This window comes from Callithrix jacchus, chromosome 12, assembly GCF_049354715.1.
Source record: "Callithrix jacchus isolate 240 chromosome 12, calJac240_pri, whole genome shotgun sequence".
Taxonomy (NCBI): Eukaryota; Metazoa; Chordata; class Mammalia; order Primates; family Cebidae; genus Callithrix; species Callithrix jacchus.
In genome coordinates, this window is record NC_133513.1 from 42,061,151 (window position 1) to 42,088,136 (window position 26,986).

At 43.0% G+C, this 26,986-nt stretch overlaps 1 protein-coding gene across 2 annotated transcripts; it reads left to right on the plus strand.

Annotated features, from left to right (window-relative positions):
* Positions 1 to 564: 564 nt before the first annotated feature.
* LOC100896450 (transmembrane protein 254) lies at positions 565 to 15,091 on the plus strand. Of its 2 annotated transcripts, none has more exons than XM_035266150.3 (4): positions 565 to 689; positions 4,415 to 4,518; positions 4,725 to 4,784; positions 13,359 to 15,091. In XM_035266150.3, exons 1-4 carry the CDS (start codon positions 600 to 602, stop codon positions 13,477 to 13,479), a joined length of 375 nt encoding a protein of 124 aa, XP_035122041.3. In that variant the 5' UTR covers positions 565 to 599; the 3' UTR covers positions 13,480 to 15,091. The 2 variants fall into 2 exon arrangements, with proteins under 2 accessions (XP_035122041.3, XP_078201485.1); XM_078345359.1 differs by lacking the exon at positions 565 to 689 and adding an exon at positions 1,509 to 1,776.
* Positions 15,092 to 26,986: the final 11,895 nt, after the last annotated feature.

Sequence of the window (26,986 nt, forward strand, 5' to 3'; positions counted from 1 at the left end):
TTCAAGAGATTCCTGTCTCAGCCTCCCGAGTAGCTGGGACTACAGGCGCACGCCATCGCACCCAGGTAACTTTTTGTACTTTCAGTAGAGACGCGGTTTCACCATGTTGGCCACGCTGGTCTCAAACTCCTGACCTCAAGTGATCCGCCCGCCTCAGCCTCCCACACTGCTGGAATTTATTCCAACATCTAATTCATTCATTCATTTATTCGAAACAGGGTCTCGCTATGTTACCCGGGATGGTCTCACACTCCTGGGCTCAAGCGATCCTTCCGCCAAACGTGCTGAGATTACAGGGAAACGCCACCTCGCCAGCCCCAATATCTTTATCTTAAACCCAGAAACGTCACAGAGGAGAGTCACGCCTACAAGATGACCAGCCCGCCAGATCTAAACCCAAGTGTGATTCCAAGGCCCCTTGTACTGGAACCAGACAGGGCACGGGGACCAGACAGGGAGACTTGCTCACAGGGAGCTCCCAACCCGCACCATCGTCACCCTGCGGGGATGGTGGGAGGAGCGCGGCCCTGTCCCGGCCCAGCCTCCGCGCTCGCCTGGGACGCTGTCCAGCCGCGCGCTCCCAGCGAGGTGCTGCAGCCATGGCTACGGCAGTCGGCGCTACGGCCTATTTCCAGAGAGGCAGTCTATTCTGGTTCACAGTCATCACCCTCGGCTTTGGCTACCACACAGTAAGGGCGCCCGCCGGAGGGCCACGGTCGGGCCACGGAGCGAGCGCTCGGTTCACCGCAGGACCTTGGCCCGCAGGCCGGGGGAGGTCGTGCAAGCACAATCCCGGCTCCCGCGCGTTTGGAGCAGAGGGGAAGGGCCCAGACGCCGGAATGAGACGCAGGCGCACTGGTCCGCCAGGGTCTTGGGCCGGCGCCCGGGCCCTTGAGAAACCGGCTAGTCAGGCTTTTGTTTCTTTTCTTTTTTTTTTTTTTTTTTTTTTTTTTTGAGACGGAGTTTCGCTCTTGTTACCCAGGCTGTAGTGCAATGGAGTGATCTCGGGTCACCGCAACCTCCGCCTCCTGGGTTCAAGCAATTCTCCTGCCTCAGCCTCCCGAGTAGCTGGGGCTACAGGCGCGCGCCACCATGCCCAGCTAATTTTTGTATTTTTAGTAGAGGCGGGGTTTCACCATGTTGGCCAGGATGGTCTTGATCTCTTGACTTAGTAGTGATCCACCCGCCTCGGCCTCCGAAAGTGCTGGGATTATAGGCTTGAGCCACAGCGCCCGGCCCAGGCTTTTCTTATACAGGGGCGGGGACGGCTGGGAAGTTCCCAGCCAACTCTGTGTCTAGGTTTTTCAAAAGGATGGCGAAGTCGAAGGCTAGCAGCGCAGCTACCGCCTATTTCCGTCCACCCAGACCCTTGCCCTCTCTGGTCACAGTCCCGGGGGCTGGACTACTTCGCGGTGAGGTGTGGGGCGGGGCGGGCGTCTGTTTTGTCCCGCCGGGCCTTCGTAGGGCGAGGGGCGCTGTGGGAACGAGGTCTATGCGCACGCGCGGCTGATGATTGCCTAGGTTACTCCTGTAAGCGGAAGTTCGGTGGGCTCTTGGGATGGTTTCTGCTTCCCAGTGTTCCTGCTTTGCATTCTCACCTCTGCTCCGTTACTAAGTGGTTCACCGAGCCTAAGCCTCTCACGAAGTGGGAAGTCAAGTTGACAGACTGCCATAGGCCTGCCAAGTCAGAATAGGGCTTCCGCAGCAGAATGTTTGAGCCAGTAGGAATCGCTTGGAAAACGGGGATAAACATAAAGGATGGGTGGAATTTACGTGGTAAGACGGGATAGAGAGGATATAACTGTTACGACATAGGTGTGGAAGCAAGAAGAAAACTATTGAAAAAAAGAGCGACGTTTGGCTGAGAAAGAATCTGCTTAAAGGATAACGAGAAAGATGCGTGGAGTAGGTTGTGGGCTAGGGTGGTAACTTTTTTTTTTTTTTTTTTTTTTTTTTTTTTGAGACGCAATCTTGCTCTGTCACCCAGGCTGGAGTGCAGTGGCGATCTCGGCTCACTGTAACCTCTGACTCCCAGATTCAAGCGATTTTCATGCCTCAACCTGTAGCTGGGATTACACCACCCTTGGCTAATTTTTTGTACTTTTAGTAGAGATGGAGTTTCACCATATTGGTCAGGCTGATCTCGAACACTGACCTCAAGTGATAAGGTGGTAAAATTTTGAAGGAAGGTGAACCTATTGGGATATACCAGTAGATCCTGGAGATTGGGGATTTGTCATGTCCACGGTGTAGTTTGTTGGTATACACTACAGGACCACCTCTGTCCTGATTTCCTTGTATTACAGTGGAGGTGTTGAACTGAAAATTTTCAAAGGTGAATTTTGTTCTACAATTCTGTGTCTGTGACTAGTTAGAATATAATTGGAGGAAAGCTTTGAGGACTTCAAATTGGGATCTTGTGGAGCTGGCAGATGCTCCCCCTGCACCTTGGTTTGGGAGGATGCAGTGATATTTGTGCTTTATTTTAATTTCAGATGTGAGACAACATAGTGAGAGAGGTAGTACTGATCTTGACAAAGACATGAATAGGACAATACATTTTGAAACTGTTGGCAGTTATTCTCAGGAAACTCTAAGCTGGTACAACTTAGAGGTTGCAACACAGAGGCTGAGAAAAAGTTAAGATTACAAAAAATGTGATTAAGCAGTTGCTATTAAAATGTCACAAACCTTATCTCATTTATTTTCCATCTCTTTGCAGTGGCTCATTCTCAGTTTTAGAGGTACAAAAAGGGAAAGCTGAGAAAGGAATTCTTAATTAAGCAAGGGTTTTGTCTCAAGCCAGTTCTGCAGTAAAGAAACTAACCAAAGCACATAAATTCAAAATTTGCTAATATCTTTTATAAAATACTGATTTTGGTTGAATGTATTAAGAATAGGAGTCATGGGTGGGCATGATGGCTCACGCCTGTAATCCCAGCACTTTGGGAGGCTAAGGCAGGTGGATCACAAGGTTAGGAGATCGAGACCATCCTGGCCAACATGGTGAAAACCCATCTCTACTAAAAATACAAAAATTAGCTAGGTGTGGTGGCACGCCTGTAGTCCCAGCTACTCGGGAGGCTGAGGCAGGAGAATCACTTGAACCTGGGAAGCAGAGGTTGCAGCAAGATGGCATCATTGCCCTCCAGCCTGGGCAACAAGAGTGAAACTCCATCTCAAAAAAAACAAAACATAACAAAAATTAGCTGGGGCATGGTGGCAGGAACCTGTAGTCCCAGCTACTCCAGAGGCTGAGGCGGGAGAATCGAACCTGAGAGGCGGAGGTTGTAGTGAGCCAAGATCATGCCACTGTACCCTAGCCTGAGTGACAGAGCAAAACCCTGTCTCAAAAAAAATAAAAATATATGTAAATAAAAATTAGCCAATCGTGGTAGCCCACACCTGTAATCCCAGCTACTTGGGGGTGCTGAGTTGGGAGGATTGCTTGAGCCCCCAGCAGTCAATGCTGCAGTGAGCTGTGATCATGCCACTGCACTCTAGCCTGGGTGACAAAGCAAGATCCCTTCTCTACAAATTTAAAAAAGAAAAAAAGACTAGGAGTCATCCACCGTGGGCACTGAGTCTGATAACCACATACTTTCCTCAGCATAAATCTCCCAGTAGAGTTGCTTTTAGAAAATAGAAGTCATCCCAGCACAGTGGCTCATGCCTGGGAGGCCACTGTGGGAGAATTTCTTGAACCCTGGAGTTGGAGACCATCCTGGGCAACATAGTGAGATCCGGTCTCTGTATACAATTTTTTTTTTTTTTTTTGAGATGGAGTCTCACTCTGTTGCCCAGACTGGAGTGCAATGATCCAATCTCGGCTCACTGCAACCTCACCTCCCAGGTTCAAGCAATTCTCCAGCCTCAGCCTCCCAAGCAGCTGGGACTACAGGCGCCTGCCATCACATCCAGCTAATTTTTTTTATTTTTAGTAGAGATGGGGTTTTGCCATGTTGGCCAGGCTGGTCTCAAACTCCTGACCTCAGGTAGTCCACCCACCTTAGCCTCCCAACATGCTGAGGTTACAGGCGTGAGCCACTGCGCCCAGCCTCTGTATACAATTTTTAAAAGTAGCTAGGCATGGTGGCACACACGTGTGGTCCCAACTACTTGGGATGCTGAGTTGGGAGAATGGATTGAGCCCAGATGGTAGAGGCTGCAGTGAGTCATGATCATGCCACTGCACTCTAGCCCCAGCAGTGGAGTGAGACCCTGTCTCAAAACAAAAAAAAAAAGAAAGAAAGAAAATGGAAGTCAAGAATGGAGGCCCAGATGACTGTTCAGAGTTTCTTTGGTCTGTAGTTGTTTTTGTATTGTTTCACAGCCTTTCTAATAAAAAGAAAAAGAAAAAAAAACAGGTTTTAAGTGACCTAATAGGTATTCTGTGTCTCTGCTTCTCTTTCAGTGGGTTGTCTTCTGGCCTCAGAGTATCCCTTATCAGAGCCTTGGGCCCTTGGGCTCTTTCACTCAGTACTTGGTGGACCACCATCACACCCTCCTGAGCAATGGGTAAGGAGAGCTGCACAAATGGGCTGTGGACACTGCAGCTCTGGTCTCACGGGAGACCTGGAAGGCCCGCAGCTGCCTTTTGGTATCTAAGAGTACTGTTAGTTCACATTAAGGTGCTTTTCTTTCTGAGATGGCTGTGTTAGATTTCATTTCATCAGCAGATAACTATCACCTTGAAAAAAGACTAACTTTGTTTTTGGTTTCAGGTATTGGCTTGCCTGGCTGATTCATGTGGGAGAGTCCTTGTATGCCATAGTATTGTGCAAGTAAGTCTTTGAAGTAACTCCTTGTCGCCTTTCTCTTAGTATCTAATATAAACCGAGAGTAGCCACATTTAAATAATTCACATACTTGTAGGCTGATAACATTTTCCGGGTAGAGAAGAATCCCCATACCTGATACTGAGCCTCGTGCAGAGGGAGTACCCAGTAAATGTTTGATGAATGGATTCATTTTGTTTATATTGGTTAATCAATTACTTAGTTATCTAATTCAGGTGACTTTTGTCATTTTTTAACAAATTTTCTGGGTAGCCCCAACTAGACCAAAAGGCTAGGAGCCTGGCTTCTAGTTTACAAAAGAGCTAAGTGACTGACCTAGGCCAGTGACTGGCAATCCCCATTTTACAATTGAACCACCTGAGGAGCTTTTTCAAAATACACACGTCTGGTTTCCAGACCCAGAGATTCTGATTGGGTAAGTCTTGCAGATGTAAGAATGTGTTCTTTTTAAAAGCTCCACAGATAATTCTCAGATGCAATGCTAGTTAAAAGCCCCCAAACCAGACCCCACTTAGCAGTTGCTAGCGTAGGTTAATACTGTATGAGAATACTAGAAAAAATTATTTTTATATTTGTACTTTATATAAGCATATATAGAAAGTATGGTACACTGGAAAACATGGTTATAGTAATGCTGAATTGCTTTTCAATTACTTTCTGGTCCAGATATTAATTAATTAATCAAATTAATTTCTGGTCAAGATATACTATCACCTCTTTTATTTTTCTATTCTAAAAGTAAAAAATAAGATACTCTATTACTGTTTTTCAATCAAAATAATCAATGTTAATTGGGCACTATTACTCTGTTTTCTTGTTTATTAAACAAGCTAGACTTTTTTTTTGGAGACAGAGTCTTGCTTTGTCACCCAGGCTGGATGAAGTACGGTGGTGCAATCTTGACTCACTGCAATCTCTGCCTCCCAGGTTCAAGCAACTCTCCTGCCTCAGCCTCCCCAGTAGCTGGGATTACAGGAGCCCACCACCGCACCCAGCTAATTTTTGTATTTTTAGTAGAGATGTGTTTTCACCACGTTGGCCATGCTAGTCTCGAACTCCTGAGCTCTCAGGTGATTGACGTGGCTCGGTCTCCCAAAGTGCTGGGATTATAGGTATGAGCCACTGTGCCCAGCCACAAGCTAGACTTTCTTTGAAGAGGAGCAGAAAGTAACTTTATTATTTCTTTCTCACCACTCTCCAAGTAAATTTGCTTTGTGGGTTGTTCCCCACCTTCCACCGTATCTCTGGATGGAATTTCAAGCAGATCATAGGATTTCCAATCACCATCTGATGATATCCATTCTAGCCCAGTCTATTTGTTAAAACTATAAACTTTCTTCTAATTCAAAATGTCTGTTTTCATTCAGCTGGGGCTCAGGAGCCTGCAGTGGGGAAAAGGTGGAGTTGATGCCTTCTCTTGCACTCCACCTTCTCATCTATTCACTAGCGGTTGCTGCTTATGGTCCCTTGGGATGGTGGGAATAGTTACAGAGAATAAGGTTGAGCTTTAAATAGCTTCTGCTCGCCTGGTGCAGTGGCTCACACCTGTAAACCCAGCACTTTAGGAGGCTGAGGTGGTCAGATCACTTGAGGCCAGGAGTTTGAGACCATCCTGGCCAACATGACAAAGCCCCATCTCTACTAAGAATACAAAAAATTAGCCAGGCATGGTGGTGCGTGCCTGCAGTCCCAGCTGCTTAGGAGGGTGAGGCATGAAAATCGCTTGAACCTGAGAGGCAGAGGCTGTAGTGAGCCAAGATTGCACCACTGCACTCCAGCCTGGGTGACAGAGCAAGACCCTGTCTCAAAAATTAAAATTAAAAAAACAATAAACAGCTGCTGCTTTGTGATCAGGCAGCTGGATGCTGTGTATGTAGTGTTTCCAGTACTGGCTCTTTCTCTCTAGAGGGGATGTGGTAGATTTTTGAGACACTGCTCATCACTGGGGATCTCCCTTCTGCAGTTTCCTTTATGGTTCATTCAGATACCTCCTCCAGCATGCCACTTACAGTTTCACCCGCAGAGTCTGTATTCTGGGAAGAATTACCCTTTTATTGAGATCACTTCCTTCCTTCAGGTGGGCCAGTGGTACAGGGTCCTTTTAAACCTACTTATGTCCAGTGCCTTCTGCAGGATCCGTGTGGCTCACAGTAAACAACTTCCTTATCCCTCCAGTGGGATCATCTGCAAGTTCATCAGTCCGCAGTGCAGCCATGCTTCCTTGCTCTCCCAGCAAACCGGCCAAAGCAGTGCTTACTCTTTGGAATCAGATATTAAACCCTTCCCCAGATTCCAGGGGACTCATGTCAAGCTCTACAAATGGTTTTGTTGAAGCCATTCTCTGGGCTTGTGGGAAATGCCACAGAACACTAGGACCTCTTCCCAGTGGCCTCTGCAGTATCGCAGTGGAATCTCGGATTGAAAGTGTCTGGTCCAGCCCCTCAACTTGGAATGTAGGAGCACCTGACACCTATTTTGTTGTTGGCATTTTGAGTATCTGATGAAAACCAGAATACTCAAATTTATATACAGTTATTTTGAAGGGCAGAGGGAGAACAGGCATAGAGGTTAGGTCACTATTTTTATGTTCTTGAAATCATTTCTTTATGGTCTAACATGTCAGAATGTATCGTTAGTCACTATAAATCAAAATAAATCCTCTTTTTAAATTGTAAGATGATGAATCTCAGCACTCTGGAAGGCTGAGGCAGGCGGATCACCTGAGGTCAGGAGTTGGAGACCAGACTGGCCAACATGGTGAAACCCTGTCTCTACTAAAAATACAAAAATAAAAGTTAGCTGGGCACGGTGGCTCATACCTGTGATCCCAGCTACTTGGGAGGCTGAGGCAGGAGAGTTGCTTGAACCCAGGAGGCAGAGGTTGTGGTGAGCGGCAATTGTGCCATTGCACTCCAGCCTGGGCAACAGAGCAAGATTCTGTCTCCCAAAGGAAAAAAAATATTATGAGACGAATGAAAAGAAGAAATAAATTTAGGTGAATGAAGACATATATACATTTACAGGCTACCAAATAACTGCTTGTAACATTTGGGTGAAATTTTTTATTTTTCATGCATATGTTAATTTTTTAATTCAGTAAACATCATGCACAAAACAATATTCTGGACTCTAAAAAAAAATACAGAAACAACCATGGAGGGAAAAATCAGGTAGCAGGAAGTTAGCATTTAGCAAACACCTCCTCTGTGTTAGGCCCTAAATAGGAATTTCGGTGCACATCAGGCTATTAATATGGAGTCTCTCAAATCCCATGTTTAAAAAATACAGGAAGCACTTTTCTGGTGAGTTCCTTTTCACTAGAGATAAGATTGGGCTTCATGTTTAACTTTATAAGCACCGTAATTATAATATTAAATAATTTCCCAGGTTTTTAAAATCTCTAGGTAAATAATTTTAAAGTTTGCAAAAGACTCCTGTAATTGCATATCCTATAAGTATTTAATGAACCTTCTAACAATGCACATTTACTCTTTAACCATTTTATATTTCTTATTTTCTTCCTTAGGCTAAATCCGTGGATGTAGAATTACTGAGTGAAAGAACAGTTATAAAGCTCTTGATACGACTGCAAAATTGCTTTTCATTTGGGTTTTTTGCATTTTACATTTTCACTACCATTCTATGAAAGTGCCATTTTTGGCCAGATGCAGTGGTTCACACCTGTAATCCCAGCACTTTGGGAGGCTGAGGCAGGTGGATCATCTGAGGTCAAGAGTTCAAGACAAGCCTGGCCAACATGGTGAAACTTCATCTCTACTAAAAATATAAAAAAATTAGCCGGGTGGGGGTGCATGTCTGTAATCCCAACTACTCGGGAAGCTGAGGCAGAGAGTCACGTGGAGGTTGCAGTGAGCTTTCACCACTGTACTCCAGCCTGGGCGATAAAGCGAGACTCTGTCTTAAAAAAGAAAAAAAGCGGCCGGGCGTGGTGGCTCACACCTATAATCCCAGCACTTTGGGAGGCCAAGGCAGGTGGATCACTAGGTCAAAAGATCAAGACCATCCTGGTCAACAAGGTGAAACCCCCTCTCTACTAAAAATACAAAAATTAGCTGGGCATGGTGGTGCACGCCTGTAGTCCCAGCTACTCAGGATGCTGAGGCAGGAGAATTGCTTGAACCCAGAAGGTGGAGGTTGCAGTGAGCTGAGGTTGTGTCATTGCACTCCAGTCTGGGTAATAACAGTGAAACTCCATCTCAAAAAGAAAAAAAGGAAAAAAAAGAAAGTGGCATTTTTGGTGGGGTCGGGAGGGCGTGTACAAAATACCCTTTGCTATTTTAATAGATTAAAAAGGGTATCTAGCCATTTTAACTTGAATTTATTTGATTACAAAGTGAGATTCAACTCTTCTTTGAAAGGTGCTTATAGTTTTTGTTACATAATAATATTTTAACAAGAAAAATAGAATGGTTTTTCCTTAGGGATAAATAAAATCATATCTCTTTGAGGCCAACACTCATGTTCATTGTTACCTTTTTACAATCTGGAGTTTTCCTTTCAGAATATACGGCTTATTCTCTTAGTTCAGAAATTAGATTCTTGCTGCTTGCCTACCCCAGTTGGCTCTGCAGCCCTTAGAAAGGTTTTTCAGGTTTTGTGAAAATTTGTCTGTAGATTTTATTACAGTATAGAAACAGAACAGAAGTTCTTGACAAGTGGAAGTACTCTGTGATAGGGCAGCCTCGAGTGACCAAAACAGGTAAATTGTGAAAATTTTCAAGTAACAGAAGTAACATTTTTTCATAAGGCAGGAAAAAATGTACTCACAAAAATATTTTTACATCTGCCTGGGTCTTGGAATCATTAAGGGAATGTGAATTAAGAAAATTTTCTTAAAAGGCTTTTTTTGTCTTTTAAATAGGCAAAATGAGCTAAGGATACAGATAAAGGTGTTTGAATGAAAACAAGTTATGGTGACACCAGGAAACTCCTCTGGGTGCCCTAGCCACCAATTGTGACCCCTCTGGAGAAGGATGGAACAGGCACTGCTATTCAGTGAGCCTGCTCTTCCAAGATGGCAACTCATCTTCATCTTTCTTTCCTAAGTATCTTACACATTTACAAGATCATACAAATTATTTTCTGGAACAAAATATTTTTGTTGTTTTGCCCATTTCAAAGCAAACATATTTGTTTTTTGTTTGTTTTTTTTTTGAGATGGAATCTTGTTCTGTCGCCCAGGCTGGAGAGCAGTAGTGCAATCTCAGCTCTGCAACCTCTGCCTCCTGGGTTCAAATGATTCTCCTGCCTCAGCCTCCCAAATAGCTGGGACTACAGGCATGTGCTACCACGCCTGGCTAATTTTTTGTATTTTTAGTGAGATGGGATTTCACTGTGTTAGCCAGGATGTTCTCAATCTCCTGACCTCATGATCCACCCGCCTCGGCCTCCCAAAGCACTGGGATTATAGGCATGAGCTACCCTGCCAGGCCACGTGTTTGTTTTTAAAAGTTAATTATGTGGTAAAAACTCAGCTTATAAAATTGAAAGTTGCAGGGCATGGTTGACTGATGCCTGTAATCCAGTTGTATTTATATATATAGATATAATGCCTTCTGTAATTGATTTCCATTGTCATTTTGCCTATTTAAAATTTTCTTTTATTTTTTAAGAGATGGGTCTCACTATGTTGCCCAGGCTAGCCTTGAGCACTGTGCTTAAGTGATCCTCCTGCCTCAGCGTCCCAAGTAGCTAGGACTACAGGTGTGCCATTACAATGGGCTAACATATGCCTAGTTTTTCCCTTAAGGTCAGGAAACCATCAAATATTTCTATTATTGAGTCTTCTAATGATGAAATAGTCTGTCTTTAATATATCTATAATTAAAATATATCTCCTTTAATATATCTATAATTTTAAGAGGTTTTACACATTGTTGTTAGATTAATTTCCAGCTACTTCTACTTTGAGATGATATTATAAATGACTTTTTAAAAAAAATGAGGTCTCACTATGTTCCCTAGGCTGGTGTTGAACTCCTGGGCTCAAGTTATCTGGCTGCTTCAGTCTCCCAAAGTGCTGGAATTATAGGCGTGAGCCATCGCATCTGGCTGACTTTTGTTTATTTATTTATTTTTGAGACAGAGTTACACTCTTGTTGCCCAGGCTGGAGTGCAGTGGGGTAATCTTGGCTCACCACAGCCTCCACCTCCCAGGTCCAAGTGAATCTCCTGCCTCAGCCTCCTGAGTAGTTCAGATTACAGGCATGTGTCACCACACCTGGCTAATTTCGGACTTTTGATAGAGATGGGGTTTTTCTGCGTTGGTCAGGCTGGTTTCAAACTCCTGACTTCAGGTGATATGCTTGCCTTAGTCTCCCAAAGTACTAGGATTACAGGCATGAGCCACAGTCTCCCGCTGATTTTTTTTTTGAGACAGAGTCCCGCTCTGTCACCCAGGCTAGGGCACAGTGGCAGGATCTCAGCTCAATGTAACCTCCACCTCCTGGGTTTAAGCGATTCTCCTGCCTCAGCCTCCTGAGTAGCTGGGATTATAGGTGTGTGCCACCATGCCCAGCTAATTTTTTTGTATTTTTAGTAAAGACAGGGTTTCACCATGTTGGTCAGGCTGGTCTCAAACTCCTGACCTTGTGAACCACCTGCCTTGGCCTCCCAAAGTGCTGGGATTACAGACACACCTGGCTTTTTTTTTTTTTTTTTTTAATGGAGTCTAGCTCTGTCACCTAGGTTGGAGTTCAGTGGCATGATCTCGGCTCACTTTGTTTCATTTTCTAGTTGTTTGTTGGTAGTTTGTATGAATACGGTAAATTTTTTTATGTTGACCTTATACCCAGCAACCTTGCTAAGTAAATTTATTAATTCTAATAGTTTGTAGATTATTTTCAGTTTTTCAGATATAAAACTGTCCAGAAATACAGTTTATTTCTTTCAATTCTGTATACCTTTTATTTATGTTTCTTTCCTTATTCTACTGGCTTGAACTTCTAGAAGTACTGACTAGAAGTGTTCCTTGCTCTTGACCTCAAAGGAGAGCTTTCAACATTTTGCATTGTGTTTATTCCAGAGTTTTGTAGATCTCTTCTATCAAAATTGGGAAATTCCATTGTATTTCTAACTTTGCTGAGAAATTTTATTAAAAATGGGGGTTGGAGCTGAGTACAGTAGCTGATGCCTGTAATCCTGGTGCTTTGGGAGGCTGAGGTGGGTGGATCACGAGGTCTGGAGTTCAAGACCAGCCTGGCTAACATGACGAAACCCAATCTCTGCTAAAAATTAAAAAAATTAAAAAATTAAAAGTACCTGGTGCATGCCTGTTATCCCAGCTACTCAAGAGGCTGAGGAAGGAGAATCACTTGAACCTGGGAGGCAGGGGTTGCAGTGAGCTGAGACTGCGCCACTGCTCTCCAACCTGGGCAACAGAGCAAGACTTCGTTTTAAAAAAAGAAAAGAAAAAAAATATGTTGGGTGTGGATGTAGGTGATTCACACCTGTAATCCTAGCACAGGATTTGGGAGGCTGAGGCAGGAGAATCGGTTAAAGCCAGGAGTTCAAGACCAGCCTGGGCAACAAAGCAAGACACTGTCTCCACAAAGAAGAAGAAGAAAAAGAAACCTAGCCAGGCCTGTGATGATCCCAGTGAGGTGGGAGGACAGTTTTAGTGTAGGAGTGTGAGGCTGCAGTGAGCTATGATTATACCAGGCACTCCACTGTAGGTGACAGAGCGAGACCCCATCTCTGGAGCAGGGGTGGAAAAAGACCAGATTTTGGAATTTATCAAATGCCACTTCTGCATTTATTAAGATATTCATAGGATCTCTCTCCTTTAATCTGTTACTGTATAAAAGTACATTGTTTTTCCATATACTGTCAGTTGTTACTTCAAAAAGAAACAGACAAGTTTTTTGACATTTGCTTTAAATAAAAGTCATCCAAATGAGGCTTATTTATATACAGATGGTACATAGCAAGCCATTCACTTCCACTGGGTCTTTTTTTTTTCTTTTTTTGCACCTTGTTTTAGGCAGTTTAATTTGAATGATGATACAGGCAGGTGTTTATCATGACTGTGTGCCAGGCTTCTTCTGAGCACTTTGCCTGTATTATCCCATCAATCATCTCAACTTTCAGTGAGATAGCTACTGCCATTCCCATTTTTCAGTTGAGGAAACTAATTCTGAGGGATACGGAGTGATTTTCCCAGGTCACAGCTGGTAGGTGATCATGCTAGGATCTATATCTGGTCTGTCTTCAGAACATTTGCTCTGAAGCCATACCAGTGCTTTTTACTCCATCCACTCATCAGAAATGCATGAGGAACAGTTTTAGAATACTGTGCCCCAGACAGTAGCCAGACTGGTTCTCAGGGAAGGCTGTATCATGCAAAATACATTTATTAGAAAACAAGAAACATGAAAAATAAATGAACCATCCAAGATAAGCCAGAGAAAAGCAGCAAAATAAACCCAAGGAAAGTAGTGGAAGGTATAATTTTTAAAAATATATAGAAGACAATAACTCCTATGAAGCTGTAAGATTAACATTCTGGTGTTAAAACTTTGTTTTCTTTTTTTTTTTTAGGCACAAAGGCATCACAAGTGGTCGGGCTCGGCTACTCTGGTTCCTACAGACTTTCCTGTTTGGGATAGCGTCTCTCAGCATCTTGATTGCTTACAAACCGAAGCGCCAAAAACAAACTTGAAGATGTCCGAAAGCCTGCTCTACACTTTCACATTCATGTTCACCTTTTTTGTGTGTGGGAGATAAGGGGGGTACAGTGTTTACTCAGTGATCTTTCTACTTTCTAGAATCTGACTGTCCTTCAAAGCTATTTCGGACCCTCTCATTACTCATTTTTCTCTTATATGCTCTGGTTGAGCTTGAATACACCAGTTGTTACTTCAAAGAGAAACAGAAAGATTTTAGCTTTTCATTTCTATTTGTCAGAGGATGTCAGCTACCTTTTTATGGCCTTTGGTTGTGTTGGGGCCCTTGTGTGCTCTAGGCTAAGCCATGTACTAAATTGACTTTTTGGTTTGTGTACCCTTGCTCCCGTCTTCTGATGAAAACACCTTACCGTCACTACCACCATCGTTCCTCTCCTTTCCCAAAGCTCTTTCCACCTTGCTGCACTAAGATAAAGTGACTCTTTCACCATACATCAATTCCACACACATTTATTAAGTACCTGTGAGGCAGGATCTTATCCTGTCAAACTTCCATTTCTCACCCTACAGAGAAAGATAAGGAAGATTCGCAAATGCCTGGGATGGGGCAGGCTAAGCGGCCACATAGAGGCACACTGAGAACCCGGAGGGGAGGCTGCAGAGTGCCTTGCCTGATGCTGCAGCCGGAAGTGATCCTTCCCTCCACCTGACCCCTGGGACACTGTAGTGTGTGGGGTCTGATAGCACTGCTAGATTGCTCCTTCAGCTCGGGGCCACAGCTTAAACAGCTTTACCTTTCCCCTCAGCACCTCCCACTACCTTGCACACAGGTGCTCTATCCATGTTAATTGAACAAAGGACAGAAACTGATTTCACTTTCACTTGTTCATTATCATTCCAATTTTTATGTGAAAGTGGCACAACCCATTTGGGGTACCCTCATCTCAAAAGAAAAGGACAAGACTACCTTTGACTGGTACCACCTTTTTTGTGGGTTCCTTGGTGAGAGTCCTCTATCTTTTTCACACTCTTCTATTCTCCAAAAGTGTCTCTTTCCAGCTCTGAATTATTCAAAACACACAAGTATTCCTGTTTAGAGATTCTAGCCCGTGGGTTATCTGGCTAGTTACTACCTCTCCTGTTCACTTGGTTATACTTTATTATTGCTCACAGGTTGGGGAAGCAGAATGACTCTGTCACCACTAGGAGCCATTAAGGCTTGTTCCCTGGAGGACTGCCTCCTTGTTCCCTTGGGACTAGTCCTCATTTCCCATCTGTGATACAGTGGGGCAAGTTATTTGTATTAAGCAAACATTTAGGAGAAACAACCCCCTCCCCAAAACAGAGCCCCCGAGTAAAGCACAACCCTGAAATATTATGAACTATGAATTGTCTCCAGTGGAGATAAATTTCTGCAAATATATCTCAGTCTATCCCTCTATTTCTCTTGTGATTAAGAAGTTGCTTTTTGGTAAAGAAGAGGATTTTTGACCATAGAATTAGGCATCATGGAAATTCAGACCAGATTTCTTAATACCTGGTCTTCTCCAAAGAGAAATAATGACAGTAATAGTGGTGCTGGGAACAATGTGGCCGATTATTGAATGAAATGGATTAACTTGAATAAAATGATGTGAATTATCTCTAGCTGAATGGTTTTCTTGTATCTGTCAGTTTTGACATATTGATGCACATTTGATTCTTTTTCTCAAATAGACTCTACTAGGAAACTCTTTATACACTGCAGATATCAGTTTGTATCTCACTGATAAAGGAAGCCAAACACGGTGGATATTGGGTATATCCGTATTATATTTGCAGAACTGTCCGTGGCCCCCTTATGTCCTCCAGACAGGGTGAATCACTAGGGTAGACATGAGTGTCTCCTTTTCATTGTAGGATTGTCTCCTTTTTGTTTCTGTTTTAACTCAATGTTTGGTAAAGTCTATGCGGTACATAAGGAGTGTTCTGGCTTTTTTTTTAATGCACAATGTCCAGTATGCATCACTTAACAACGGGGATGCATTCTGAGAAATGCATTATTAGGTGAGTGCATCGTTGTGCAGATGTCACAGGGTGTACTCAGAAACCTAGGTGGTAGAGCCAACTACACACTAGGCTATATGGTACAGTCCGTTGCCCCTAGACTACAAACCTCTACAACATGTAGAGTGTACTGAATGCTGAAGGTAACTGTAACACATGCTAAGTGTTTGTGTTTCTAGCTTTTCTTTAGGTTGGGATTTTTTTAAAAATGCTAAACAGGCCAGGCGCAGTGGCTCACATCTGTAATCCCAGCACTCTGGGAGGCTAAAGAGGGTGGACTACCTGAGGTCAGGAGTTTGAGACCATCCTGGCCAACATGGTGAAAACCCATCTCTACTAAAAATACAAAAGTTAGCAGAGCATAGTGGCACATGCCTGTAATCCTGGCTACTCAGGAGGCTGAGGCAGAAGAATCGCTTGAACCTGGGAGGCAGCGGTTGTAGTGAGCGGAGATCATGCCACTTCACTCCAGCCCAGGCAACAGAGCAAGACTCCATCTCAAAAAACAAAATGAAAATAGCTAAACTTAGAAAAGGTACAGTAAAAATGTGGTGTTCTAATCCTATAGAACCACTTTCATATGTGCTGTCTATCGTTGATCAAAATGTCAATAGCCAGGCACCCCTGTATAAAATCCTATCATCTTATTTGGGTTATTATCATGGCTTAGATGCAAAGGGGGATGTAGTGAGCACATGGAGCAGATCGTTCCTTTCACAGACCCATAAACATCTCAGCGAGGTGAAGTAACTTGCCCAACATCACACCAAGAGGCATGACTCTGGGCCTTGTGTTACCCACCTCCCCATCACCCAGGAGTTTAGTAGTAAGTCTGTGAAGCAAAACAAATTTAAAATGGAGACATCTTGGCTTTGTGTGGCAGTCATGGTGGTGATAAGGGAGAAACAGCTTTATGTCGAGTTTGGATGAGAAAAAGTCAGAGGCATCTTGTTGGGAGCAACCATGAAAAAAAAGCAGACTAAACTGTTTTCTTACCCACCCCTTAGATTTCCAAAGCATGAATAGTTTGGAAAAATATAAAAGAAAGGACAAAAAAATAAAAACAAACTAATGTCCTCAAAACTTAATAGCAGGCCCAATTTATAAACTAACAGTGTTTCCTACATTCAACATGTTTATGATTCCATGCAGCGTAAGCATGGTTTATAAGCCACGGTGTTAACATAAGGCTGGGCTGGGTTTAAGAGGTTATGTTCCAGATGTGTAAAGAGGCTTTTTAGCAAAACAATTTGCCATCTCAGACAGCCCTTATATCTTCACACTGAGGGTCTCAGAACACAAAAGAGTAGTCAGAGAACCTGCAGTTGCGGTCAGAGAACACAGAGCAATCACACTTTTATCTGTTAGGAACCTTTCTGGGGTCTCATTAATTAAAGCTCTTAGTTTAGCGACCTAGGTTGTGAATATTTTTCCTTTCCTTTCTTGTCAGCACAGTGGAAAAAAATGCTAGTAGGGCAGCTGAGTAATACCCTTGTAAGACCCTGGAAACATTCTCTCTGACAGGCTCCTTGTCCACAACAAATTGTGAATTATGTTTCCATTTCATCCACCCTGGACAATAAGTCTTTCATGTTCACATTTCTCTTGAAGAGGAGATTTGTGCTCTGATTCCACAGTAAATATTTGAAAATCCTACTCAGAATACTGTATTTGCAATTTCTGTGAAGCATTTTGAGATGGCTTCCAAGCTGTTATAAAGGACTAAGTACACCAATTGCCTCATTTCTACTTGTAGTAAGTCATAATGTCGGAATAAGGGAAGTACTTTTGGTATACAACGAATATTACTTACGTTGGTGTTGTGGGAAATGGAAATGCAATTTTTAAAAGTAAGAAAGAAGCAAAAATGTTGCTCAGGGAAATAATCATGAAAGAAGTTTTACTTACTTTTTCCTTGTATTAATACATTGCATAGGATGAATTGCTACTAAAATTATGAAATCTTAACATTGTTATAAATGAGAGGAATGGCATTTATAATATAAGGTAGAGTTTTGTAAATCTCAAGCACATAGGGGCCTCCTCCACAACAACTTTAATCATGTCTACACTGCATCTGAATTTATTATTTACTGAAGCAATTCACTTTTTTTTTCTTTTTTTTTTGAGATTCAGTTTTGCTCTATAGGCTAGGCTAGGCTGGAGTGCAATGGTGCAATCTCAGCTCACTGCAATCTCCACCTCCTGGGTTCAAATAATTCTCCTGCCTCAGCCTCCCAAGTAACTGGGATTACAGGTGCATGTCACCACACCTGACTAATTTTTGTATTTTTAGTAGAGATGGGTTTTCACCACGTTGGCCAGGCTGGTCTCAAACTCCTGACCTCAAATGATCCACCGGCCTCGACCTCCCAAAGTGCTGGAATTACAGGCATGAGCCACTGCACCCAGCCAGCATTTCACCTAAAAAAATATTTCTAAACAAGAATAACTATGAAATGCCAGGCTTGGTTTGTTTATTATATTTTTCTAATACATATGAGAAGAAAGGATAATTATTACCTAAAATCACTATGCATACTAATGATACATATGACACACTTAAAAAGCAGAAAGTATTACCCTATTTGTTGAGATTGAAGTATGGGGTCTAACCTGGCTCTAGATGCAGGATTTTAGACAAGTTTGTCACCTTTCTGGACCTCAGTTTCATTATTAAAAGAATTGAGGCCGGGCGCGGTGGCTCAAGCCTGTAATCCCAGCACTTTGGGAGGCCGAGGCGGGTGGATCACGAGGTCTAGAGATCGAGATCAACCTGGTCAACATGGTGAAACCCCGTCTCTACTAAAATACAAAAAAATTAGCTGGGCATGGTGGCGCGTGCCTGTAATCCTGGCTACTCAGGAGGCTGAGGCAGGAGAATTGCCTGAACCCAGGGGGCGGAGGTTGCGGTGAGCCGAGATCGCGCCATTGCACTCCAGCCTGGGTAACAAGAGCGAAACTCCGTCTCAAAAAAAAAAAAAGAATTGAGATACCACCAAAAACCTGTTAGAACTAATACATTCAGTAAAGTTGCAAGATACAAAGTCAAAATATAAAAATCAGTAGCGTGTTCATACACTAACAACAACCTACCCACAAAAAAATAAAAAGAAAGAAAGCAATCCTATTTATGGTAGTTAAAAAGAAGTTAAATACCTAGAAATACATTTAACCAAGGAAGTGAAAGATCTCTACACTGAAAACTATAAAACATCGATGAAAGGAACTGAAGATACAAATAAATGGAAAGACATGTCTTGTTCATGTATTGAAAGATTTAATATTGTTTAAATATCCATACCACCCAATGCAATCTACAGATTCAATGCCATCCTCATCATGATTCCAATGATATTGTTTCTCAGAAATTAAAAAAAGGATCCTAAAATTTGGATAGCATTTTGGAGGCCAAGATCGCTTGAGGTCAAAAGTTGGAGGAGTTTGTATATTTAGTAGAGACAGGGTTTCACCATATTGGCCGGGCTGGTCTCAAACTCCTGACCTTGTGATCCACCCGCTTCAGCTTCCCAAAGTGCTGGGATTACAGGCAGGAGCCACTGTGCCCGGCTGGCATTAGGTCTTTTGAAAGTAAAAAGAACTCAATACTCTTTAAATATTTATTTTTTTCTAGACACTGATATAAAATATCCAAAATCCACAACTGCTCTTCGAGGTAACCATTATCCCCATTTTATAGTTGAAGATACTAAAAAATACTATGAAGATGAAGATGCTGGCTGGGCGCAGTGGCTCATGCCTGTAATCACAGCACTTCAGGAAGCTGAGACAGGACAATTGCTTGAGCTCAGGAGTTCAGGAACAGCCTGGGGCAACATGGCCAGACCCAGTCTCTACAAAAAAATTAGCCAGGTGTGGTGGTACTTGTCTGTGGTCCCTGCTACTGGGGAGGCTGAAGTGGGAGGATCACCTGAGCCCAAGGAGGTTGAGGCTGCAGTGAGCCGTGATCACACCACTGCTTTCCATACTGGGCCACAGAGTGAAATCCTGTCTCAAAAAGAAAAGAAAAAAAAAAAAAGAACAGAACAGAAAAGAAAAGAAAGAGTAACACCCCACCTCATTCATTTATTCTAAATAAAGACATAAATAAGAAACTATATGGCAGAAAATTCCTGCCAAGATCCCCAAAATTAACCCTAATCAATCAGTGGAAGGACAAGAGAGAGACACATGTTCCCAGGAGTAGGTCTTAAAAGAAAGAAAAAATAAAAAGAGAGAGAGACACATGGATTCCTAACACAGCAGGGAAATTAGTGAATTCCTCACTACCCACCTCCAAGACTGAAGACTACTGAAATTGGTGTGAGGGTGGGAGGGCTAACAGCTGTAGCCTGGGCATCATGAAGGATTGGTTGGGCAGCATTTACATTCTGCTCTTGTTCTCTCAAGTTGCCTTGACAGAGGCAGTCATCAGCCTGACTCCTTCAGCATGACAGATAACAGTGCCCAGAGCAATGCCCACCCATATCAGCAACACAAACTCTTTGGGGGCACGGGAAAGAGTTCACAAAAATAGACACAGACAGCCCTCCATCGTGCTTCCAATCAAATCAGCAGGATTGTGGATTATCTTATTTCCCCTAAGGGTTTAAAAGTGAAAACTCCAGCCAAAGGAGAGACCAGTGGATTGGCCTCAAACAGGGATTCACTAAGGGGTCTGTGGTCCCTGGATTCTCAATCCTAACATCACCGCGACCAACATAGATGAGGCTGGTCTTGGCCCCTCCCAATACATATGATCAGACATTTCCCCAAGGGAAAACGAGCCCACAGCCAAATAATGGATGGCTGAGGAGGACAAGTCTACACAAGCAACCTATATCATCTGATCACATGTGTTGAAACAGAAGGACGCAAACTCTAACATGCTCCTTAAGTGGGAGGTAAGAGAAAATGTTAAAAACACGCAGCAAGAACAAGATATCATTTTAAAAAAAGTAAGTGAAAATATTAGGTAGGAAACATAAAATAGTCAAAACAAAGAATCTGATAAATGGAAATAGCACAAATGAAATAGAATGGATATAGTTGAAGAAAGAATATTGAGCACACGATTGTGGCAGTCTCACAATAAGACTACAACATATGAAATAGAAAAGAAAAGCCTGAAATGTGGATGATAAGCATGAAAAGGCAAGCACCTGAGCAACAGTTCCAGCTGGAGTAAGGAGTAAAAATAGAGTAGAGGAAATATTTCAACAAATAACAGCGATACATTTCCAAAAAATGACCTTATTTGAAAGGACTTAGAGCTAATGAGAGATAAGGAAAAATCAATTCCTAGGTACAACTATAAAATTTAGAAAGTAAAAAGCTCCACTTCAAAGTTTCCTTTCTTATTAAACAATAATAATAATGTGTTAGAAATAACAGTTTGTTCTAAAGACGAACTTTCTTCAAAGTCTTCTTCCTTTTTTTGCTAGTAACTCTTTGTTAAGCCCTATCTTATGTAGCTGTTAGACATGCTCACAAGTACATAGTACGCTCTATGTCCTTGTACTTTAACAAAGATATCTGTGCTAGACGTGCTTAAAGCCATGTCCCAGCTCACAGCCTATGTCCCTTCCTTATTTAAACTTCCTCTTTTCCTATGTTCTCCATTGCCTTTACCTATTTTGACAAGTTTTGTTTTGTTTTTAATACAGGGTTTCACCATGTTGGTCAGGCTGGTCTTGAACTCCCGACCTCAGGTGATCCGCCCGCCTTGGCCTCCAAAGTGCTTGGTTTACAGGCATGAGCCACCATGCCCGGCCTATTTAAAAAGTTTTAAGTTGTTAGCCAGTCAAGGTTTAGTTTAGATTGTGAAGTCTGGCTCCAACCAACAAAGATCAGACACAGCAGTAAAGACCCAATTGTAAAAAATAAATGTGCCTGCCTTTCCTTTGTTCATTGTACTCTCGTAGCAAGATAGCTAACAGGAGCACCCTTTCTGCAGAAAGTAAAATTGCTCTTGCTGAGAGAATCATTTGTCCAAATGCTAATTTTTCCTTGCAGTACCTAGGAACAAGCATTCTGTCTCTAACAAGTAAAAATAAAGTAATAAATAAAAATAATAATCACACTGGGCACAGTGGGTTATGTCTGTAATCCCAATTTTGGGAGGCAAGGTGGGAGGATCACTTGAGGCCAGGAGTTTGAGACAAACCTGAACAACATTTTGAGACCCTTTCTATTCCTACCAAAAAAATTAAAAATAAAAAAAATTAGCTAGTCATGGTGGCACTTGCCTGTAGTACTAGCTACTTGGGAAGCTGAGACAGAAGGATCACTTTAGCTCAGAAGGTCAAGGCTGCAGGGAGCTGTGATCACACACCACTGTACTCCAGCCTGGGCCACAGAGTGAGGCCCTCTCTTAACATAATAATAATAATGATACGAAGCAAGTTCTAAAAGCTTCCAGACAGAGAGCGAGCAAATGACCTCCAAAGGAATGACAATGAGACATCAAATAGCTACATGAAATGCTAGGAGACCGTGTGGTATAATGGTTAACTAACTACAGAGTAGTTATTAAGTATTAGAAGACAGTAATTTTGAAGGTAGAATTTTATTTATTTATTTATTTATTTTTGCCACTCAGTCGCACAGGCTGGAGTGCAGTGGCACAATCTCAGCTCACTGCAACCTCCACCTCCCAGGTTCAAGTGATTCTCCTGCCTCAGACTCCTGAGCAGCTGGAATTACAGGCACCTGCCACCATGCTCAACTAATTTTTGTATTTTAAGTAGAGACAGAGTTTTATCCTTGTTGGTCAGGCTGGTCTCGAACTCCCAACCTCAAGTGATCGACCCACTTCAGCCTCCCAAAGTGTTGGGATTACAGGAGTGAGCCATTGCACCTGGTCTTAAAGGCGGAATTTTATATTCAGCCCAATTATCATATGAATGGGAGAGAGTGATGGGAAAATCACCTGCATTCAAGGGCTCAGAGCACTTGTCACACACAGACCCGCATTAAAACATTTTCAGAAATGACCTCAAAAAATTAAAGGTAAAAATCCAGGCCATGCTGCAGGAGGCACAGGAGAAGAAGAGAGGAGAGAGTTATAGAAGAAAAATAAAAAGAGAGATAATATTTTAAAAACAACCCTGGTTTAAAACTATACTTGTTCTATACAGCCTCCATGGTGGCACATTTATGTGTGTATGCGCATGGTGGGGGTAGAATAAATTAATTGGGCATGAGAGTAACACTGAACTAGTTGTGTTTTTAAAAAAAAAATTATTATTATTATTATTTTGAGATGGAGTCTCACTCTATTGCCCACGCTGGAGTGCAGTGGTGCCATCTCAGCTCACTGCAGCCGCCGCCTCCCGGGTTCCAGCGATTCTCCTGCTTCAGCCTCCCGGGTAGCTGAGATTACAGGCACATACCACCAGGCCCAGCTAATTTTTGTATTTTTAGTAGAGATGGGATTTCACCATGTTGTCCAGGCTGGTCTCGAAGTCCCGACCTCTAGTGATCCACTTACCCCAGCCTCCCAAAGTGCTGGGATTATAGGCATGAACGACCACACCTGGCCTGTACTGGCTGCATTATTAAAGGAAATACAGATGCTAATAAATGTAAGAAAGCAATTGGAAGCTGGGTGCGGTGGCTCACACCTATAATCCCAGCACTTTGGGAGGCTGGGGCGGGTGGATTACGAGGTCAAAAGATCAAGACCATCTTGGTCAACAAGGTGAAACCCCGTCTCTACTAAAAATACAAAAATTAGCTGGGCATGGTGGTGCGTGCCTGTAGTCCCAGCTACTTGGGAGGCTGAGGCAGGAGAATTGCTTGAACCCAGGAGGCGGAGGTTGCAGTGAGCCAAGATTGTGCTATTGCACTCCAGTCTGGGTAACAACAGCAAAACTCCATCTCAAAAAAAGAAAAGAAAGCAATTGGAATAAATAAACATGAAATGAGGAATTCAATGCAACTATCATAAGAATAAAAATAGAATCTGTGTATAATTGTTTTTATTTAGAAAAAATTGTTTTTCCTTTACTTCTTGACAATTTTCCAACAAGAGCTGAGTTGCTCACATTCCATGTTGCTCTCTTGGAGTGGAGAGAACTCTGTCTTCAAGACAGCATGACAACCAGCTGCAATCGGCATGGTGTGTGAACAAGATAAGTAACAGTAGAAAAAGAGAGCCAAGCTGGTCACTTAGTGAAGCTCATCTTGGATGGCTCCAAAAATCTAATGTTGCCCGACTTGGCTAGAATTGCCTTAAACAACACAGGAAAAGAGATGGAATCATGTTTGAGCTCCACTTTTAATCAGAATGCTGAAAGTGACGGCAGAATCCCCTTCCCCAACTCCCGCCATGGAGGGAACTATGGTATGTGAAGTGAAGAAAGGCAACCACCAATGTCACATGGCTAGCTAATTTAGTGGCGGACCTAGGCCCCTGACACCTCAATATTTCACCAAGCTGCCTGTCAGCGGTGTTGGATGAAACATCCAAAGTAACGTTCTCAGCAGCATGCCTCACTTTCCAAATACTTTACAGATCTTATCCAAGAATGATGTATTGAGAGTGAGAATAGTTTCTGTGAGCATTAACTCCCTAAAACCCCCACATCCTGTTCATGTTACTGGCACCCACCTTTGATAACATATCCACAGCAATGTGCAAATATTGTAAACACTGCTGACCCAGGGGTTTTCTTGCCATTGGCTAAAGGTGCAGCATTAATATGTTGCACATGTACACAGAACAGCAGTAGTTATAGCATTTATGAAGCTTTAACATCTGCACAGCCAGAGGGCTTGCGGGCTTGTGTTCTGGGTATCAGAGTATTTCCTAGAAAATGGAAAATAAATGCATTATGAAATTTCAATTTTCAGTGTGTCACTAGGGTTGTTCTGCCGTCCTCTCATGCCTGCTGCAAAACACACTTTGACCAGAGAGGGATGCCTTATGAAATTCCTTTATAGCCTTTGAATCTGCAGGAGTCCCACAGAATTGCTTCCGTATTAATAACAGGAAGATCAAACATGAATTAAAAACTCACTATATGCTGGGTGTTATGCTAAGAGCCTTGCTTGCATTCTTTCATGTAATTCTCACTTCAAACCCTAGAAAGTAGATGCTGCTAACTCATTTTTCCCAGTTAGAAAACTGGGGCCAGCCAGGCCCAGTGGCTCATGCCTGTAATCTCAACACTTTGGGAGGCCATGGCAAGAGGATCACCTGAGGTCAGGAGATCAAGACTGTCTCCACTAAAAAAACAAAAATTAGCCGAGTGTGGTGGTGTATGCCCGTAACCCCAGCTACTCAGGTGGCTGAGGCAGGAAAATTGCTTGAACCTGGGAGTCGGAGGTTGCAGTGAGCCAAGATTGTGCTGCTGTACTCCAGCTTGTGTGACAGAGTAAGACTTCATCTCAAAAACAAAAAAAGAAAGAAAAGAAAACTGGGGCCAAATGAATTAAATACCTTGTTTACAGTCAGAACTAGTGAGTGTAAAAACAGAAACAAAAAAACCTAGTGAGTGATAAGAACCAGGAATCAAACCTAGATTTCAAGGCCTGCGTTTGCACCATATGCTCACAGTCTAACTATTGTAAATTGCAGAGGTGATGGTAGCATAAAATCGCACCTCGGTATTAATATATTCACAGCAAAATAGGTTTTCCTGTTGCTATGGTTTGAATGCATCCCCAAAAGTTCATGTGTTGGGAACTTTGTTGAGAAGTGGGCCTTTGGGAGGTGATAGGGTCCTTCATGAATGGACTCATTCATTCATGGATTAATGGATGAATAAGGGAATGTGTTAGTTACCACAAGAGTGAGTCTGTCGTAAAGGCCAATTTGTTTGCCCCCATTAAAGCACAGAGAAAAAAAAAAGAAAAGCCAGTTTGGCCATCTCTCCTGAGCCTCCTGGCCAGGTGATGCCCTGTACTTCCCTGGGACTCTACAGAGTTCCCACCAGCAAGAAGGCCCTCGCGAGATGGAGCCCTTTGACCTTGGACTTCCCAGACTTCAGAATTGTAAAAAATACATTTCTTTTCTTTATAAAGTATCCAGTCTCAGGTATTCAGTCACTGAAACAAAAAAACAGACACTGGGGCAAGACATATTTAAAAAGGACTCTACCATTTCATTCCTTATATGGAAACTATTGCATTTCTACCTCATGATTCTCCTGCTTTTCACTATAAGGAGTTGATTTAAGAGGAGGAGGAGGCTGGGTGTGGTGGCTCATGCCTGTAATCCCAGCACTTTGGGAGGCCGAAGCGAGTGAAAAACGTGGTGAAACCCTGTCTCTACTAAAAGTACAACAATTAGCCAGGCATGGTGACATCCACCTGGGTTGAACCCAGGAGGCGGAGGTTGCAGTGAGCCAAGATTGCACTACTACATTCCAGCCTGGGTGACAAAACAAGGCTTTGTCTCAAAAAAATAAAATAAAATAAAATAAGAGGAGGAGGAGGAGGCAGCTCAAGGGTACAGGGTTGGGTGGGGAGGGCTGACATGGCCACCAGGCATTAATCCAAGTTCATGTCAGTGACCCTGAGGGCTTCTGGGGCAAGGTGTGGCCAGCCCCCTCCCCTGAGCAGGTATGCATGCCATTCTCCCATGGTCACTATGGGAAAATAGCCCCAGAAAGATCAACTATAACTGCCCACAGGGGACCACTTCTAGTAGCAAGTTACATACAGACTAAGTGGAGCAGATCAGTAAATGGACACTGGCCTTCTGGGGCCATGAACCGGAGACCAGGCATCTTCAGGCAGGCAGGATTAGAGGGGGCTGGGTAACCCAAGAAGTGTACCCAGGTACAGGGCAGAGCTGAATCACCCCTATGACACTGCAGGGCTATGGGCAGGATTGTATTGCAGAACATAGCAGGGTGGACTTGGCCTTCCCCATTTAGAAGTTCTAAACAAAGGGTCTTTTCCTGGGGTCCATAGGTGAGTCAGTAAAACTTTTTTTTTTTTTTTAATTTAGGACAGAGTCTTGCTCTGTCACCCAGGCTGGAGTGCAATGGCACCATCTCAGCTCACTGCAACCTCTGCTTCCCAGGTCCAAGCGATTCTCATGCCTCAGCCTCCGAGTGACTGGGATTACAGGCATGCACCACCAGGCCTGGCTAACTTTTATATTTTCAGTAGAGATGGGTTTTCACCATGTTGCCCAGGCTGGTGAAACCCCATTTTTACTAAAAATACAAAAATCAGCTGGGCATGGTGATGTGGGCCTGCAGTCCCAGCTGCTGGGGAGGCTAAGAGAGGAGAATTGCTTGAGCCTGGGAGGTGGAGGTTGCAGTGAACCAAGATTGCACTACTGTATTCCAGCCTGGGCGAGAGAGTGAAACTGTCCAAAAAAAAAAAAAAAAAAAAATTAACTTTCATGGTATATCGACTTTAGAATAATTTCAAAGATATTTAGGTGACTCGAAACCTCGTACTTATTTAATTGGTGGATATTTGCTGGGTACATAAATAATTTCTAGGAAAAATGAAAGACTAAAACATGCATTATGA